The sequence below is a fragment of the Thunnus albacares genome, chromosome 22, assembly GCF_914725855.1.
Source record: "Thunnus albacares chromosome 22, fThuAlb1.1, whole genome shotgun sequence".
In the NCBI taxonomy this organism is placed as follows: domain Eukaryota; kingdom Metazoa; phylum Chordata; class Actinopteri; order Scombriformes; family Scombridae; genus Thunnus; species Thunnus albacares.
Window position 1 is genome coordinate 20,406,947 of NC_058127.1, and position 20,903 is coordinate 20,427,849.

The 20,903-nt window shown below is 41.1% G+C and overlaps 1 protein-coding gene across 2 annotated transcripts; it reads right to left on the reverse strand.

The window, feature by feature from the left end:
• Positions 1 to 4,083: 4,083 nt before the first annotated feature.
• On the reverse strand, positions 4,084 to 20,263 carry wrap53 (WD repeat containing, antisense to TP53). Of its 2 annotated transcripts, none has more exons than XM_044341579.1 (11): positions 20,103 to 20,263; positions 19,267 to 19,687; positions 18,909 to 19,095; positions 16,039 to 16,134; positions 15,431 to 15,539; positions 12,182 to 12,270; positions 9,704 to 9,927; positions 8,193 to 8,404; positions 6,821 to 6,924; positions 6,454 to 6,597; positions 4,084 to 5,705 (listed from the first exon to the last, which is right to left on the reverse strand). In XM_044341579.1, exons 2-11 carry the CDS (start codon positions 19,508 to 19,510, stop codon positions 5,480 to 5,482), a joined length of 1,635 nt encoding a protein of 544 aa, XP_044197514.1. In that variant the 5' UTR covers positions 19,511 to 19,687; positions 20,103 to 20,263; the 3' UTR covers positions 4,084 to 5,479. The 2 variants fall into 2 exon arrangements, with proteins under 2 accessions (XP_044197514.1, XP_044197513.1); XM_044341578.1 differs by having other exon boundaries at positions 20,056 to 20,262.
• Between the last annotated feature and the right edge of the window lie 640 nt (positions 20,264 to 20,903).

Sequence of the window (20,903 nt, forward strand, 5' to 3'; positions counted from 1 at the left end):
GGGAAGTGTAGGACCCAGGGTTTTCAGAGCTTGGCCCATATTAGGGGACCAAAAGGAAGGATGTTTTGGCCTATGCTGCATCAATTGTAGACCATTCGTTTTAGTCATGCTAGCAGCGTGGTTCTAGGGATGGTGATGTCAAATGGAATTGGTGTCACCTGTGCAGGGGCTGCTTCCTATAGGCAACATTGGTGGCCACCCAGGGTACCAAAATTGTGCCCAGAAAACTCACTGTGTTCATCAGTGATTGATCATCACAGTCAGAACATTCTAGAGCATCATGGTGGAGTGGAGAGCATTAGAGTTAGAGAAAATGAAAAGGCAAAAGCCATCAGAGGTAGTACAAAAAAAAAAGATGAAAGAAGATGACAAACGTGCCAAGGAGAATGCTATTTTGATTATTAACTTTGCATTTTGTCAATTTAAGCGAATGGACCAATTGCGCTAGCATCATGTAATCTTGCTAGTTAGCTAACATAAGCTAGCCAGTACTGGGGTTGGGGGGTATGACATTAGATAGCAACTTAAACGTTATTGCCATTCACTCAGAACTGTCATCAGGCTATTTGGAGTAATTTGCATCATTTTCATCATTAAATTTGAGTAGGCTAAACAGCGTTAGACAAGTTGTGGTATAGTGTAGCAAGCTATAGCCAGTGTTTGTGGTATAAGGTTAGCGTTAGCTCAGCTCAGCTACTAACACTACATTACCGTTACCTCACACTAACCCTGTCAAAAGGTTAATGTTACCTCACACTAACCCTATCAGAAGGTTAATGGGAACGTACACAAGTACACGTGTACTCGCTGGTAAATTTATAATTGTTTAGAAAAATACTGCATATGGTCCTCCAATCTGAACTAAAAAAATACTCATATTGGAGAAAACTAGACATGTAATTGTTTACAAAAAAAGTGTAAACGTTCCCACCCCTAATCCAAATACACCATAATGCAAATGCTTAACAATTTAATAATACCTTAGCTACATTTAACAAATGGAAATGATTCAAATGTTGATAATACACATTTTTGTTAACATTGTTATACTTATAACTTTAGATTCACTTTTAAAATATCTGGAACCATCAGGGTTCAGCCCAACAACCAGGCTGAGATCTGTCTGTACATTTTACGCTTAATTTAAATGACATATTTCCTAAAAGCCTGAGCTGTAAACTGAGAGGTCTACCAAATAATGTGGCAGCTGTGTATATGCAGTACATAATCTATTAACTCTGAAGAAGACTGAATGTAACAACTCTGCTTCACTGGTGTGTCAGAGCCAGGTCAGAGTGAAGCCCTGTGCTAAGCGCCTGCCAAACACATTCAAAGTCTCTCAGAGATAAAGGACCTGTCCCTTTGACATTTTGAGAAATGCCATGTATGACAACCTCTAAAAGCTACAGGAAATCTGTTCCCTCTGCCTCATGTTCTAAAAAGCCTTTTCCTTTCAAAGGCAGCATGAGAGTGAAAAACCAGAGAGCAGTCTAGACATTTTAGCATCTCAAGCTTCAGAGCTGTGTGCTCCTCTTTTCCTCCATGCTAATTCAGCTGGGGTCACACCACTGAGTGTTTGCTTGAGTGCTTCACTGTGGGATTAGGAGATTCAACAGGCAGACAGCCATTTGAATAATTGTTTTCAAATGTCTTTCTTAATATCAAGATCCCATTACTTACTATTCCGCACACTCCCTGGCAATGAGCAGTGGGACTGTTAAGTTTGTGTGTGTGCGTGTGCGTGTGTGTGTGTGTGTGTGTGTGTGTGTGTGCCCGTCTAATGGAAGGCACTTATGCAAGGCCATGGAGACTCACTCAGGATGCGACGTAAATGGAAGCACAGAACACAGAAACACAGAACACTTGATGTGGATTGGCTCATTAACTGCACAAGTGGAAAGACTACACTGCAGCCACCTTGGGATGAAGATAATGGCCTCGCTGTCATCTGTGTGAAAGCACAAAGGTTTGGCCGACATGCCTTTATGAAAGCAGCACAGATACTATTCACTATACATGTGGCAATTAGACAGAATTAAAGGTGATAATTGTTCAGTGTTTCCTCTGCAATTTCATTGTTGGCAGGGTGGATAAACCTCTGATGGATCATTAGAAAATGGGGCTTAAACACAGTACTACTACGTTAAACATTGAAATCAATATCTTTTATATGCAATTAATGGTTTCAGCCTTAAGGGAAAACGTTTTTACAATAAGATTGTAAGCTTAATTTCACATCTAGGAAAAGTTTTAGATTTCAGAAGTATAAAATAAATGCTTTGGCAAAGTTGGCCTGATATTGCTTTGCCTGACATGGTTTGTCATGAATTTGTCATGAGATTCAACCAATTTTGTGCGGAAAACAAAAGCAAATTAGCAGACTAAATGTAGTGGTTTTTAGTGGACAAACGATAATTGGAAAACAAAATCTGAATGTGTAAAGACTTGGCCTTGAGGCAAGGACTCTGATACAAAAATAAAAGGTCTCAATAAACACAATAGGTAATCAACAAAACATCACCATCATATCAAAGCTGGGCAGGACTAGTTCAATGAATCTCAATGCAGTTTTCAGAATGATTAAAATGGATAAAGTGGAATATTTGCTTTTTACCAAATACTCCACTTTATTTTTGGACCAAGAGCAGTCACTATCACTTTACATGTCACATTTCCAATTTTAACACATTTTTCTTTATTATAGTTTTGCTTTATGTTAAGATGCAGAATAAAGTGAAGTTAGGATCTGCTATAGGATAGTAATAAATTTCAATAAAGTTCAATCTCTAACTCTCCCCCAAAAAACTAGACTACCCTCCCCTCAGGAGTAAGACAAAATACATAACCTTCCACCCTAAGATTTTGTACAGCCCCTTAAAGTATACAAGTAAATGACATTTTGCTTGTTCAACTTTCAAACCTGCATTAATTGATATTTTGGCCATATGTGGGCAGTGCAACAAGCAGCAATATTGACATGTTATCACCTTGTAAAGTTGAATGTGTGGTGAATGTGTTAGAAAAAAGTTGCCGATTTGCCTATTCAAAGATGCAGCAAAGAATCATTAGCTTTTACTTCGAGCCCTCTTTTAGCGCTGTTTTGGTCTCCAACAACACCAAATATCTCACTCTTTAGGAGATAAATGATACATCATGTTCAGCAGCTAGTAGTTAACCAGGCTGTTAAAAATGAGAGCATTCAGATTGAACCAAAACAATGAGCTGAAAGACGCTAAAATGCCCGTAGAACTGAGGGGAACTGCAGAGTCAGGTGATAATTCATTACTATGAGTACACTGTCATTTCATCCATCGTTAATACAAAAATATTGATTAGAGCAGCTTTAAAATTTAAATACAGCAAGAACTACTGTAGTTTTATATGTATTCAGACCCTTTGCTCTGACACTCCTGAATCAGATAAATGGACATGATTCCTTTGGTCAGTAGCATATTCTGTTGATTGTGATTGGCATAAACCCATCTGTAGTTCTCACAGTTTATAGTTCATATTTTTAAGCCTAAGTCCATAGACGAATCCATTGACACATCCTCTTATCATAACCACTTTCCATCCCTAATGGCCAACAGCAGACACCCAGGGGTGAAAAGGACCCACAGATCACTCTCTGGTAGAGCTCAGATAAGACCATCACACAAACAAGTGGCAATCACTACACCTCTGGATTATTTATTACACTTGCTTGGCATTTTCTCTCTCTCTCTCTGCCCCCAATTTTCCTTCTTGTCGTCTTTCTACCTACTCCCCTCTCCCAAGGCGGAGACGGTCGCTAAGCAACGCGCACAACACAACAGTGCAGCTCTCCAACTTGGCTCTCTGCTCAGTGTGCCCCTGTGGTTTCAGACAATCAAATACATGAGTGTGTGTGCATTCATACAGAATGTGTGGGAAAGGTGAAAGCTATGAATAGTTTCCATCTCATAAGCGAAAGCCAATAGTCCCTTTAGCTTTTAAGAGCTGCCTCTTGACTCGAGTGTAACATCTTGCATTCATTGAGGATTTATTACAGGGCATTCGTCTCTGAACTGCCTTGAACAGAAAGGACAAAAATGAGGCCGTGAATCTTGTGAAGAGATATGCTTTTAATTCACTCCAGCTTGAATAAAACCACCACAAAACCACCTGTTGTAGACACTATCTAGAGACTTGTGTGACATCATCAAGGCCTACATGGTTCCTAATGCTTCCTGGTAGAGCATAAAGTTGTGTAGTACGGTGTAATAATAGCTACAAAAGCATAGCTACTATTGCTTGGCAACAAATTTGTGACACCTGAATCAGCAGAGGCTTCTTAAATTGACAGACTCCTCAGTGTCTAAAGATACAAGGCTTTGGTTGGAGCGTGTTCTGATCAGATCCTGAACCTGCAAAGAAACCCTACAGCAAAGCACACCCCACTAATGGCAACATAAGCATTGAGCAAATCACCGCAATACATTATTAATGCAATTATACAAATACAATGCGTTTTGTGCAGCCACATCACCACTCACACAAGATACAAATGTCATCTGACCGTCAGTTGTAGAAAAAATAAGAGAAAGATCACTCGTTTCCCAGGTGCTTCCACTAATTAAACTTTCACATTGTTATGAGGTTACAGTAATTAAACTAGCTGCTTATAGAGAATACATTCGAAAATTAGAATGATCATCATGGCTTTACAAAAATATACATTTTGTGGGTATGCACAGAGCGACACAATGACTTGGTGCTTCCAATAGTTTAAAAAAGAAGGTAAAAACAGGAGATCCCATCAGTTTACAAAAGCAAAGCTCAAGAACAAATGGCACTTACTGTAACTATAGCAGTTAGGGATCTCCGGGGCAGCATTACAGCCACACACACGTAAACAAACACTCCAACAGATACGACTCAGATCGGAGGTGCAGTCAGGACAATGGATCTTGCCTCACACCGCAGTCAAGGCTTTAGATTTTGTAGATCTTCCGCTAAATTAAATTAAAACAAAATTTCCTTAAAAGATTAATTATATTTGATCTTGACTGGATTACATAAAAAAATATTTTCCTCCCAAAACAAATTAACAGAATTGAGAAAGGTTGGGCCCCAATGCACTCCTTATGCAACTTACTTCTTGTCTCAACCTGAGTAAGGTGGGACTCCCTGCTTTTAGCAATGACAACAGTTTTGGCATATAGAGAGATACAATTGTTATATACCAAATTGACATGACTCCTCATGTGCAGAGCCCTGAAGGCCTGTTTTGTAGATAATTGCAGGTGATATATGGTGTTTAAACTCAAATTTATTTGGACTGCATATGCGTTGCTGTTTAAAAATGATCCAGAAATGCTTCTCCACCTCAAGACTTCATGTTGCTGATGTTAAACTGAATCTAACTGACCCATAATCAGATTTCTCCACACCAAACATTCCTGAAATAAATGTCACATGGAAGGTGTAACTCAATTTAATTCATTTTGTCAGCAGGGCTTCAGGCCTCCGCCGCAGCTGTATTCTCCTCCTGGTTCCCCTCTGAGGCAGGGCCCAGCGGTCCGGCCCACCACAGCCTCATGGTGTTGTCTTGTCGGCTCCCCTGCTGCGACATCACGGCTTCACCTCCTTCGCTGTCGGAGGCGGAGTCGCCGTCGCTATCGCTGGGCCACGGGAACTGGCGCTGCCCGCTGGACGTGGCCAACAATGGCATGAAGGGGTGAATACTGGAGGAGAGACGGATGGAGGAACAGGAAGGAGAGACGGAAAACAGAAGGAACAGGAAAAAAAAAACAATGATGTGATAAAGGCAAAAGATTAAATATGTGTTTTTGTAAAGATTCTAGGCTGACTGAAATTTCTGTATTTCGCAGTATTTTGCACTGCTAAGTTACTCTTAAAGTGCATTTCATAATAAAAATAATATAATAAACATGATTCATTTGACAGCCCAGTCACATTGACATTAGATTACATGAACGGCTACTTAGCAACAGCCGTCTGCTGGATTTTTCATAACTGCATGCCGAGGTTTTCAGTTATTGTTCTCTCTTCTCACAAAGCAGTGATATGTTTTGCTATATTACAACTCTGAAATTGGAAGCTTCTTTTATCTAGAAAATGTTGGATGATTTGTTTGTATGTCCTATGGTTTGGGAGAACCAAAACAGCACATCACAGCAGGACGACCAGGCAGGAAAACAGCAACACGGTCAGTGAACAGGAAGCTCGTAAATTTGATGATTTTCTCCCCATCTACAGTTGCTGCTGGATGTGATTTGTTTGTACACATGTCATATTTGATCTTTCTCCATCATCAACGCTTCATCACCATTTGTAAATTTTATTAGATACATTTTGTGGATCTGATATTTGATCTGTCTTACTAATTAACGCAAAAACTGAAAATCTGCTACATTGCTCATTGATGTGACCTTAGCCAACACTAATGTGTTAGCTTAGATTTTTGAATACCTGATGCCGTTGGTGCAGTCCCAATGGGCCTGGAACCTGAGCTGAGGTTGCAGTAGCTCCTCGTTACCGTCTGGAGGAGCAGTCTGGGTGTCCCATACTGACACCACTCCCTCTGTGTCCCCGCTCAGCAGGTACCTGCCTGACCTGCAAACAAACAAACAAACATCAGCGGACAATAAATTAAAATGCAAGTGCCAACGATGGAGGCATGAGGAAACCCATGATGACCCCAAATAAACAAACAAAAAAAAAAACTGAATGAGTGACACTCACATGCTCCCACTGAACACTGTGTGGCCTTGAGGGCAGTATCACAGCTCACACACACATCACTGAATAGAGTTCTGGATGGTTGAGTTAAACTTACAAGTCTAGGTCAAAGTAGATGCGCTGGTTAGTTGCAACGTTCCTCTTGAGTGAAAACACAACCTTGCTGGGCTCCCTTAGGTCCCAGCACAGGATCTCCGGATCCTACACACACACACACACACACACAAAATTCAAAGAAGCTTCAGAGTTGAGCAGGTATCAGAGATTTTTCTATTTGTTATTTGTGAAAACAAATGAGTAATTCATTTATTTGAACTGATAACTTGTGTGCAAGAATTAGTAATTAAACTTAACATACATTAGCATAAAAGATAACTTGTATACATGCAGGAAACAAATGTTTTGGCTAGTTTTTGCAAACATAAAACACACATTCTCAACCTCTTGATAAATACCACCCTCAAATTTTTCTAAAACTAAACTAAATAATACATTAAGCAAGACTGAAAATCTATAAAATGCTAAAAAGTGAAGTAAAACTACAAACCCCTTGGAAAGTGAGGATGCACTCATACAAGCATTTTTTATTGATGATTATTTCCAACACTAAATCTAAAATGTACCCTCAGATCCACCACTTGTTTTGCTCATGTTGACTTGTGTTAACGTAGACCAGCAGTGTACAGTCCGTCTGTACTCTTGACCTTGTTGCTAAACTGTAGATTCATTAACTGGCAGTGTGACGTGCATGCTACACAGTGACTTTATAGAGACCAGAGTGTATATTTAATCTGAACAGGGTGACAGAAGGTAACAGGGATGAATGGAGGACATTGAATAACACAAGGGGTGGATGGTTTTGGGATCGCTGTGCTGCCATTTGTCAAAAGAACATGCTGGACAAATTGTGAAATGAAAGTAGGGGGAAGACTTCCAGACACTGAGGGTCATTCACACTGGAATTATTGTGCTGCCTCCCCTCTCCTTATCAGCATATATATTACCATATATTAGTATCAGTCAATGACTATCAGTAAACTGATAATCCATTTAATACTTCTGAAAACAAGAAAATGTGCATGTTCAACCCCTGTGACCTCAAACCTCTGCAGCATGCTTGTGAAACAGTGAATCCTTGGAATTTCACTTTTGCCTTTACTCAATTTGAAGAGTTTCGCCTTTATGCCTAATCAGATTCATTACATGCTGACTCATACCATCAAGACAGGAACTTATTAAGCTCTTAGGAGCGTATTAAGCTCTCACCCGAAAGCTTTGATAATGCTTGTGTAACCCGATTTTGCAATACAAGAAGAGCAAAGTCATCCGATACTTGCTAAACACACAAAGCCAATGATGATTTGTGTGATCATTCAAATGAAGCATTGTTACCCTCAGGTCTCCTCTCTGCATGCACTCTGCTGTATACGAGTGTGTGCGCGTGTGTGTTTGTGTGTTCATGCGTTCACCTTGCGCCCGCCGGTGTACAGGTAGTTGCCGTCAGGGGAGAAGAGCAGATGGGTGAGGCCTCCGTGGTGGAGGGTCGGCAGCAGAGCCAGCGGGGTGCCGTCTTGGCAGGAGTAGAGGCCAGCGCAGCGGGAGTAAGAGCCACAGGCGTAAACAGACTGGCAAGGGCTGAAGCCAAAGCAGGAGATGATGCCACTTTGGCCCTGCTTCTTCACTGCAGCAAAGACGAGAGAGTGGCATTTGGCAGGGCTAACAGCCTTTTAAAAAGGTTCACAATACACAACTCCTAATCATTTCTACTCAAAGTTAACTTTTTGGCAGCTGCTGCGTTCCTGATTACATCTCTAAAAGGAACATATTTTTTCAACAATCCACATACAAACTCACAATTGGATCATCTGTTTCCTTTTTAGCTTTTATCCCTTTCCGGATCATGCTCTTTCTCACTCTTGAAAAAGAGGCTTTTAGCACGTTTTTGGCACAACAGCAGAAGCAAGGGTTTGGCACAGTCCTCACATGTATCACATAACCTGTTTTTGTGATTAAGTATACATTTCATAGGCAGCACTGATATGCCAGAGCAGGATGCTGTGTTGACAGTGCAGCACGGCTGAAGCTTACTTGTTCATCTTAGAAAAAAAAACAACAAAAAACCCAAAACTGAGTCACTAATTTTGCTGTTGTAACCAAGTTTGTTCATTTGTTGCCACCCATCCTGCTCATCTGGCTACTTTGCTACTTTATGAATAGTTTAAAAGGAAATCAAAAAGTTGAAAGATAAAAATCTATTTGTTGACATCATTAAGGACGATTTTGATAGTTTAGAATACATCGGTGCATTAACTAGAGGAGACACTAGTCCTGTTTTTGAGTTGAGTGAAAAAGGAATCAACTGCCAGCGGACTGGAAGTTGTTTGGTATGACAGAGATAGGGAATTCATCACAGTAAACATTTAATCGCCTTTTGTTTTTTTTGTCAGAAGTACGAAATAAAAGCTCTCCTTGTTGGTTTGTTCAAGGAGACTTCAGCCTGTGACAGCCAGCTGTCAAACCGCAACTTTCTGAATACAAGGGACAACCGACTTTAACTTCATTATCCTTTTCACAATGTCCCTGTCTTGTGGATTTGATTTTCTGAGAACATAGCTTGTGAATGCAATGGCTTTTTTTTTTTTGTGAATCACTCTCTGAGTTTGGAATGTCCTTGAAAAACAAGAAGACTTTTCTGAATACTCACCGCTCCAAGTTACACATGTTACATCACTCACTGGAACCAGTAATACTACTTATGACAAATAATGATTATATAGTAATTATCAGTATTTTAAAATATCAATCAACTGCAATAATTTGAGAACATAAAAATGTGTTTGCTTAGATTTTTAGACATGATCAACACAGATTGAAGCTTACATCCTTAAATTATACATGGTTTATAGATAATGACCTAAAACATGGAAAACCTCCATTAGTTTTAATCTGAAACTCTTTCAGAGAGCAGCTGATGGCTGACCTACGGTGGGTCGCTCCTCACAGTCTCTTCCGGGACGCTCAGTGTAAAAGACCCTGACAGTTTTGTCGAAGCCGCAGTAGAGCTGCGTGCCGTCGGGGGAGAAGCAGAGGGAGTGGGCTGTGGTCAGCTCGTCCAGGTGATTGTAGGGCCGGAAACTGGCTCGCACCTCCCCGTAAAATGCATCCCACACGTGGACTGGGTTGTCACGGCTACTGCTGGCCAGACTGCGGAAGAGGCCAGATAAAAAAAAAAAAAAAAAAAAAAAGAGAACGGCGAAGAGGGGAAGAGAGTGAGTTATTAACACTCATGGGAAAAAGACTAAGAGACAACAGGGATTAGAGAGTGAACGGTGCAAATTAGAATATTTGATGGAGTCAATCATTTTTGTCCCTGAGGGATAATTCTTTCCAGCTAGCAATTAACAAATTACTCATTTTAGAGCTTCAACACGAGAACATATTTGGTGTGCGGTAAAGGAACATAACGTGCCAATCTGTATTTGTCCATAAAGTAAAACAAAAGAACTAGTGGAATAAAGCAGAGTTCTATCTGCATCTCAGAGGGGAACAAAACAGATCCCCAGATATGCTGCTGAGACTCTCCTAAAAAAAAAATACATTATGTATGACCTTCGTGTTTGATTCATTTTCTTGTTGCTAACCTCTACTGCACCACATCCACCTGAATGTATCAATGCATCAAAACAAATAGACTGCATTGTGCTATGCCTCATTATGGAGACAAGACCACAGCGCATTCTTATTGATTCAAATCAGGGCCAAAGACTGAGCCATGCCTTTTTAACTCTAATTATTGGGCGCTGAACAAATGCCGAAACATCACTGCAGCTCAATTAGACAAAGGAAATTAGCCCCTACCGCTGCTGCCGTGTTCTGTTATGGCCCCTCTGAGCCGCAGCTTTATTCCAGAGCAGGGAAATGCCCAATTATAATGCTAGACTGCTGCTAGCTTGGAGCAATGCCTAGAACTCAGTGCAACTTAACCAAGCCATAACAGGGGCCCTTATTCCCTCTCTACAGGAGGGGCATCAACAACACACAGCTTTTGGCAGACGGAGAGTTCAAGGAGCGCAGGGGGAGGAATGAGAAACAAAATGGGAGATGTGAAAAGATCGAGAGAAAGAGAGAGGAGGGAGGCAGGGAAGGCACTAGAAAAACAGGTTTAATGTAGCTGCGTTCAATAATCACAACCATAACCTTTTATCTGCTGTCTCAGCCCTTAACGTTGTACTGAGAGCTTGTCCAACCACCTCGCTGTGCCCCCGCAGGAGCTCCTCTCTGATATGTGGCAGTGATCTGAGAGAAGATGAAGAGCGTCTGCTGTCGGCTCCTACTGGCATCCTCATCCTCGTGACGGACAGGTCTTTGCGCGGCTTTGGCAGATACACACAGGACATCTCGAGTGGTTCATTGTCCACATGAGCCGTTTGTTAAACGTCGCGCTGTTTACACAACTACACAACTCTCGTCTCTGGACGTCGAGCCCCTGACCCCCACACCCCCTCCTGTTAGTGAAGGCTGTGTGGTGTCGGGGTGGAGCGGTGCCAACGCTGGGCCTTGATCAGAGGGATCTGTCGGAGGGTGGAGGCTGTAACTGGAGGATGATGGGAGTTGCGCGAGTGTGTGTGTGTGTGTGTGTGTGTGTGGAGGGGGGGAATACACAGCGCACACTGTTGGCAACTTGGCCTAAGCTCGTTAGCACTGCCCTACCTCTCTTGCCACAGATGATTGGCGTTCTCCATAGTGACAGCGGGGAGTTACTGATGTTGGCTCTGCTTCAGAGCACACGCATAAACACACAGTGATGTCATAATCGCCGCGATATAAAAGCCTGCGAGAGCGCGCACCTGCACGCACACACACACACACATACACACGGCAAAAACAGGAGAAAGAGATGAAAAGACAAGCCCCAAGTCAGGGAATCACGAGGCCCTTAAGGTGTTGTCTGGATTCGGGAGTGCTGTTAGTGGGCTGAATCGTGCTGAAAAGCACCGTGGGCCTCAAACAGCCGAGCGCATTGCGATGGAGGCAGAGGCAGACAGGACGAAGGCCAACTCTTCACTCATAATGAGAGACATCAGAAAGCTTTTACAGCTTCTCTCCACGCTGGCAGCCGGCTCCCACAACGAGTGCAAATACCACTGGGATCAAAGAATGAGTCAGAAGCATACAACAACATCTTCTATATTCGGATAGTCTATTACACATACCCAAGCACACAGATCTTAAGTCAAATAAACACAGTATCCCACTCTGACCATTTGAGATCTAGATTAAAAAACACCAATCACTTGCTGACACCAGCCTCAGTAAACAAAATAGTACCTTTTTTTGTGCATACATCTTTCGCCATCTGGCAGGTTGACCTTCAGAGTGAACTTTAAATGTCTCCTCTATCCAGCTGCTAAGAGCGGAGGCTCATGAAACAGTCTGGCAAAGATTAGTTTCAACTCACAAGCATGTGTCCGGGTCCAGAGAGTTCATCTTGGGGTACCAGCAGTAGTCGTAGATGGTGTCTCCCTCTGCCATCCTCAGCGCTGGACTCTGCATTAGAGGAAAAGAGGGGAAAGGACAGAGTGAGGCATGCAAAGACTGAAGAAAGTAAAAATGTTTTAGGGGTTGACTGGTGCAGAATACTGGACTACTAGATGGATAAATGACAATATCGCATGGCTTTTCCCTCATAGTAAAATTCAATATCAGAAGCCTTTGGCACCATGAGAGGAATAGAGCAATCACGGCTTAATTTTCTACCTTTTTCACAAAGACTGTGAGATCTCTGTTATGGAGGAAAATGGATTATATTTCAATTATTTTTGCTCAGTGATCCCAATCTACCAGCATGTAATACAATTAAAAGATTTAGCTCGCCACTTGATATTTTCCCAAACCTGATGACAGAATGCCCGTTTTATTTCATTTTATCAGCTGAATCTGCAGTCATACATTGACTTGAGCAGTTGTCTTAAATTGATTAAAATACGCGTCTCAGTTACACAAAATACATGCAGAATTCAAGCTCAATGACATAGCATGAGTCTTATCAAAAATGTTTACATTTTATAGTAACAATGTCTTTAATATAACCTTAATATAATCTAAAGTAACTCTCAACTGATAGAGTATTTGTTTGAAAGACTCCCTCAAGTTTTAAACCTTTTTAATATGTCCATGTGGTATTTTTCATATGCTACGAGACATATTAGGAGCATATAAGCAGTTAATGCCATGGCTGAGCATTTCCGCTTTGAAACTGGACAGTCTCAGGATTTCCCACATCACAAATCTAAGGAACCAATCATTTATAATTAAAAGATAATTATATGCAGAAGCGACCTCCTCGGGTTTTCCCTGACTGCTGATTTTGGTCTACACGGACGAGTAACAACCCGTCAAGTTGAAAAGTCGAGTCTGGCGTATTGTTGTTCAGCCAAGTTTCCATCAGGAGAAAAAACAATAGTTCCTCATCTCTCGATGAACGCTCGGTCTCAGTTGGATCAGATCTATTTTGTTCTCTAGTGAGTGAACGCTGGCCAGACAGAGTGATGGAATGGCTGGCCTGGTCGTGTTGCTTTTAGCTTGGGTAACAGACTGGCCCGCTAACCCCTCTTCTGCTTCCGTGCCTCTGAGCTGTTGTAGTCTGCTATGCCAGCCCGCTGCTGCAGGGCATGGTTTTCCTCAGGAGATGCAGTCTGCTGAGCGCCTCTCTAAACTTTGGCAGGAGTGAGGCGGGCGAGTTGATAATAATGTTCAGAAGTTCAGTTGGGCTGTATCCTCTTGGCCTGGTTGAACTAGTCAGGTTATCTGCACATTTACTCACGTTAAGAGAAGAGTCCCTAACACTCTGTACACCATAACCAGGAGCCAGAGAAGCTGCTGCACTGCTGCGTGACACCATGAATGTATTTGCATATTCATAGATTCTGGAACTTTTAATGAGGGAGAAGGAGTAGTCATTATAAGGATTTTAAAGTGCTAATTATACTTTTTTTTTTTTTTTGCATAAAAACCATATCAGACACACACTGTTGTTCCCAGCAGAGTATCTTTATACGTCTTAATGTCTGGAGATGGTTCTTTAATAATAGATAATATCTCATGTACATGATTGAAGCACTGAAACCCATCAACTTTGACATAAAATAAGGTAGGACTAATCAAAGTTATGGAGTAGGAATGTCAGCAGTAATGGAGAACACAGGATTTTCTGCATCATTAAAGCGGAGGTTTTTAAAATGTGAGGCATGCTTCCCCAGGAGGGTGCGGGAGAGACATGAAGCAAAGATACTGCACGGGGTGAAAGGGACAGGTGCATGCAAGTGTTGTGAAAACAACGGGAAGTTAATTATTGTAGTTCAGCCTGCTGGTTTGCTTATCGACATGGTCGGCCACTGCAGTAGCAGCAGTAGTGGCTGTAACACAAAGCTCATGGTGATAATTAAGCTTCTTGAAGTAGCAGAATCAAGCTATTTTTGATACCAACAGTGTCACAGCCTGAAACGACAGGATCCAAACCAAAATGTTGGAAATGAGATGACCAGTGCCTCTCGCTGGGTTCATTTGGACGGACTCAAGTGACTCACAGTCTGTCGGCTAGAGTGTGTAATTCATAAAGTGGTGCTAGCTCATGATAGCCTGCAACCTGCACCACAAACTGAGACTGGAGGCTTTTCACGGAGGAGGGAGAGTGATGGAGGACTTTTTAAAAAAAAAAAAAAAATCTTCTTTTATTTCAAAATTTTAAGTCCCTCCTGCACTCAAAAATGAGTTTTACTCATAGTTACTTCACTTGGATGTTTGAGCTTCACTGTGCCAAATGATGTGCAGAGTTACAAAGTGACACTAACACTATGAGACTGTTTTCAGATTCCTCTGCTGAAGGCAGAAAGTTTCTGTGCTCACCTTAAATCTGGAGCCAATGTGCAACTTACACAAGTGTAATGTGGAAACTTCAAAAAATCCGGTGCACATACACAAGAACAGCTTGTATCCAACAACTTTTGAAATAAAAAACTATTTGCATATTCATCATTACATTATTGAATAAAATATTCAAGCATTAAATGAATTTGTAATATAGTCTCTTGGTGAAATTGTACATTGCTATGGAAACCCACTTTCACTGACATGCAGACAACTTCACAACAGGCTAATGATTGCACACAGAGTGAAAACCTAAAAGTTTGTCTCCTCAGCAGTCAAAAACTGGATGACTTCTTACTCTTTATACTTCATCACCTATAAAACCTAAATGTTATTCCTTAACTCTAAATATCTAAGTTTTTGTAATGTGTTTATTATTATTATTATTAGTAGTAGTATTAATTGAATATCCATTTATGTTCTATTTCACATCTAGTTAAGACTTTGCAGCAGCAGCAACAGATGAGTCTGTGATGGTGTTTTATAGAATTAAACAGAACAGACTTCCTTTGCTGGACTCGTCTTACAGAACATGATGGTGAATAAGTGACCTGGATTTTGGCCTGATGGGGGCACTAGAGAAACTCCTACTTGTACCTTGCATACAAATATATTGAGGATTTCTCTAACTACAAAGCAAGACTCAAGACTGACATCTACTGTAATCTCAGCTATCTTGCTTTGAGATTTAAGGTTTTTTCTGTATGTTTCCAGCAGCCTCTTAGCCAGCTACGTCTTCATCCACTACTATCAAGATTTTGGGAGTCTATTTCATACTCACCATCTCAGGGATCGAATCCCAGTTGTAGCTGTAAATCTCAGGAGGGAGGTTGTACACACGAAGCACGTTATCTGCACTGTTAGTCAGGATACAGGAACCGTCGGGGGCCCTAGGTCAGCGAAGGAGGGGAGATGGGAGGAAAATGGTGAATAAACAGCAGTGAACTGAGAAAAACATGCAGTCAGGTTAGTTTTATGTAAGCATCTTTAGTACATGGAAAGTTTGCTATTCATATAATTACTGTAATGGCCTGACATATTGATTTATCTTGACAATGAGATTAAGATTGTTACTAGTATCCTCTCTTATAGCAAATGTACTGTCAGCACTAGTGTTCCCACTATGGCCTGAGGGAGACACACACAGTGGAGGTAATTTTCCTTTGGCTTCATTTGCGCTGACAGAATATAATTTTCTCCCTGTAATGCAGAACATTGATATCCGTCCTTGATATCTGCCCCTGGGCACATGTGCAAATGTAATAGTCTTGTTTCTTTATGGTACTAATGACTCACAAACTCGATAACTGTGTGAAAGTTTTATACTTAGCACCTTTAAAACCTCATCCGCATAGTTTATTGTGTCATGTTATTTTTATAGGAAATTACCATTTGCAGCCTTTGAGGTAATTCTCTGGGAAGTTGGAGTATTCAGTCCATGAACCAGTCAGCATCTGGGGGTTCTGAGTGAAATCTAAGCCAAGGCTGGAGGACAAGATATAGAGAAGTCTTCAGTTAATGAGTTCAAATGAGAGAATGGACAAACATACATTAAACTAAAGACAGAATTACCAATGTTGTTTCATTAAGGTGAGTTTCCTGACCTCAGACGCAACTCTTCCTGTATATGAACCACGGTGTCACCTTGCACAAAGCTCAACAGGAAATTTATGGTGAATCTGAACATTTCGCTGCGTGCTGAGCCGCTCAGTTAAAACTCTGTTTCACTGAGTGGATTTTTAATCACATTTCACACATCCGCAGGTTAATTCCATTGTTCTTCATCCTGTGTCATCTTGTCCGCATTTTTTCCATTACATTTATTGACAGTGTTAAATGTTTAATCAGTTAATGCTGCGCTGATTTTCGCTGCCCCACTTCAACATGAGTGCTGTCGTAAAAAAAAAAAAACGCGCGGAGGAAGCGGAGCGACATGTAACGCTCGGAGCCAAACAATAACACTCACGGGGCAATTATACAGGCTCAAATTGCTGTGACTGCGCAGTTATCACAACATTTGAATTATGACTGAGACTTATTTAACTTGATCACACCCTTCCTCACGTTTCCTGCTGAGATTTGGCTGCAGTATGAAGAGGAAATAGGCTGTTTTACTTGTTTGAAGGACCACAACAGATTAAAAATCATCCTTTCCAACATTTTCTCATTTATAACACATTAATGTTAATATAACCAATAATAATAATAATAACAATAATAATAATAATATTAATAATAATAACCATAACAGCAGTATCAGTAGATAGTCTGCTAAGTTTACTGTTTGCCAGGTGGGAGACACTTACACAACATTTTAATGTTAAATAAAAAATAATCTAGAACCGTAATATATGTAAGTTTGATAGGCGTCATTGTATTCAACAATCATTGCTTGCTTTGGTCACTTGAGTGTGTGCTGGAGAGCAGAGAGTACAGAAGCACAGGAGATGAAACTCTGGTGCTTTTTTTGACAACCGCCGCTAGATGGTGCTGCGGTAGTGCTGCCGCCATTTTGGACTGAAAATGTCATCACGTTCATTCAAATTCATCACATCTTCAAGCACCCAGAATTGGTGACAGCCCAATCAGAAGCACAATAGAAAATTTCTCAAAATAAAGTAGTGATAAGTAGTGATGTCTCCATACTAAAATTACCACTAAAGTACCATGACTCTCAATACCTGATTTGATACAGTGGCAAAACCAGAAATCCCATTCAGGACACACTCCTTTATTTAAAACCTTTTTTACACTACTTTTAACATCAACAATTGAACAGAAGCTTTGTGTGTTTCGTGATTTAAGCATACAGGCTGCATTAGAATAAGAGTTACAAATTAAATATTGACCTGCAGCCTTCAAATAGAAAGCAAAGCAGCCTGAAAAACAGTCATTTCAAATCAGAGGAAGTGAAATATGACGCTGTAACAACTAATACAGCTGTGTGATGATGTGCTCTCAACTTGTAAGTTTGACTGAAACTTTAAGTGTTTCAGCATTTAAACAAACACTCTGACTATATTAGAATAATAACACTGAGTTATAGAGTGAGGCTTTGATACTACTGATATCTAAAAATGCTGGTATTGATTTGGTATCTATGTATTGATTCTTGTGACATCCCTAATTTTATCCACTTGGTAATGTGGTTATCGAGTTGTTTAGAAGTTCCCAAACTGGGATCCAAAGACCACCAGAGGTCCTCACGAGGGCAGCAGGGGGTTCCCAGCAAAAGCACCAACAGATTAATTTCACTTTTATTACACTAACTTCCAGGGAACGGATCTTGTGAGAGGGGATTCTGTCGAGCAAAATCCTCTCAAACATGGCTCTGTGGTCTATGGTGCATCTATTTCGGAGGTCCTTGACATGAAAAAGTTTGAGATTGCCTGGTTTCTCAAAATCCCAAGAGTGCTGAATTTTTCTAGTTTCCATTTTTGTCCATTGCTCACTTTTTGCTCCTCTGGGAAGCAGGACAAAAAGTTTTATTTTGTTATATTATGTCATGTCTTTCTTTCTCTTTGTAAATCTGACCCCATGATTTGAAAGTTTTTTTTGTTTCATAATGAAATTCTGAATGAATTTTTGTTCTGATTCTTTCATAAATTTAATAAATAAATAAGTAAGTCTGTAAATAGTTATAATAGTATGCATATTATAATATTTTTTCATTGTTCAACACAGGCCATTTTGGTACAGCACTTTAAAGGCGTCATTAAGGTCTTTGATAATACAGTAGTTGTCTTCAGTCCAAAATGGCGGAGGCGTAGCTCTGCTGCTGTTTGCTGATGTTGCAATGGACCGACCAATCAGCTTCTTATCAATTTAAGTTCTTTGGTAGTGCTGGTGAATAGAAGCTGTCACTTAAGTGGTAAACATAAGAACAAACTGCTATAAATAGCAGGAATGTTCTTTTCAGATGATTCACCAGTAGCACACATTCAATTTAAAGTCACAAAAATAAATCACAAAGTTTTTACGATGGAGGAACACTGGCATTAGCGCTGCGTTTCAGACTATACAGGCATCCTGTAGTTGCCAGCACCTCTTGTTCTGCAGTGCCTGCACAAAAACTTCTTTCTCTCTCTATTTCACAAACATGTGTTTGACACATCTTCCCGATCCTTACATAACACCACCACACCCCGCAAAACCCTGCTTGAAATAGCTCACTTGATGGTCCGTCTACTGGATACTAGATTTGCCCCTAGTAACGTGAACACTAGTTAAAAATAAACCGGACTCCTTCCTCCACTTACTGCTGTTCTTCACTGGGGCTGTCTGCAGATCCGTTACCGTTGTGCTCCTCCTCTGGTTTCGTCTCTCCTTCCCCTAAAGAGGCATCATGACCTCCGTCTCCGTTCTGACGGCATTCCTCCTCACCTTCCTCGCTCGCAGTCACCTCCTGCGCCCCTCGACCACCCTCTTCAGATTGTAGGGGTGCTCCTTTCCCCAGGAACAAGGTGGAAATTTGTGCAGGTAATAGACAGAAAAAAATAAATTAGTCTTCAAGCAAATCCTGAATTATAATCTCTGACAGACATATACGCTCTTTAGTTTAACACATTTTCCACTTTTTTTGTAGGCTATTTTATAGCATGAGAACAGAAACTTTACTTTGTGCTGGTGTTCCTCCATGCATCTCCACGAGCTTAGCAACCTGCTCCAGCCCCTGGTCCTCCTCGCTCAGCCTGGGCCGCTTCGCAGACTTTGGGGCTTCTTCCTCCAAAGTGTCCCTTTCCTCTAAGCTGTCGTCTTCAGGTAAAGGTGGCGCCTGTTGAGGGGGCTCATTGTCTGCTTCTGAGTCCTGCCCTGCGCCTGCCACACCTCCACTTTCACCATTTCCAGCCGAATCAGACATATCTTTGTTTCTCAAGCTGTCCTGTCAAGTCCTCTACCTGGCGTCCAGGTGCCTTGTGTGTTTCTGTGGGTTTGCTGTCAGACGTGGGTGAGGTAGGTGCTACTAGGATAGTGCTTCTTCCTGCAGTGTGGGTGTTTGAGTCTGCTGGGGGACGAGGACATCACAGCACCAACTAGCCTGGGGCGGGCAAAGATGAACACAAAGGGGACAGAGCAGGTGAGATAAACCAAGAATATCAGATGGGGGAAAACACAGCTGCAGTGTGAAAACAATGCAATACAATGCTGTTTAGAGGTATACATATACTGGTCGTGCAAACACCCCACAGACACCTGTGGCTAGTCGTTGACGTGCCGACCACTAATTTTGCTAAGTTAAAGCTTGAGAGGTACATATCACAGAACCTTACACGTTTTATTGCATGCATGCCTCTGCTGCCATTTTATATAATTTGAAAGCTTTAGTTTCCTTCAACCGTCCGATCACTACAGCGGCAGCAGTAGCAGCCTTGCGTTAGCTTATGTTAGCAGGCTGATGCTACCTACCTGGCTTTAAAGGTTCTGTGCGTAATTTGGCTTTACACACTATTCACCTCGGTTGTGGCAAAGTCGGAGAGCATGAATAATACACAAGAATACTCCACGTTCCTTTCGCTTCCGAGACTTTCGTGTTTCAATTCACCAGCTCATCACGAGAAGTTGTAAACACCGAGGGCGGCCATGTGTTTCCCAACTATCGCGAGATCTGCGCCGATGACGTCTCAAGGGTTTGGTTTAGATGCACTCACAGATAGCTCATGTGCACACATGCAAACACACTTCATGAATTATTTAAGTCAGAGAAATACTGAGTCAGTCACTGCTAAATGCTATTTATTTAGTATTTATTTTGTTCTTCAAACAAACAAAGCAAAACTATTTACATATCTTTCAATTGTTCTTCTCCATAAGGGTTTCGTTACATGTATGCTGTTATTTTTAACAACATTCAAAGACTTATTAAGCAAATGAGCTGAGCTGATTGGGGTATCATTTTCATCTTGTAGGCCAATATTGTTGGAACTACTATGAATCAGAATACCAACTACATACTTTCAGAGACAGACCACAGGATCTTTTCATAGGCTGCAACCAAACACCCAGGGCTTTTTGACAACACAATATTGCAGTTTATCTAATCATAAAACCCTTTTTAGTGCAGTAAAATAAACTGCAAACTGTTTTACTCTTTTAAGACAGATTGACTGACCAACAGCTAATACCACCCAATATCAGCTTTTAAAAATGTCAAACATAGGTATTTTCAAAGTCATTCACAAATAAGAGACTTCATAGCATACTCATTGGTTAAAGTATATTACTCTGTTTTGGCAACTGATAACATTAAACTTGGT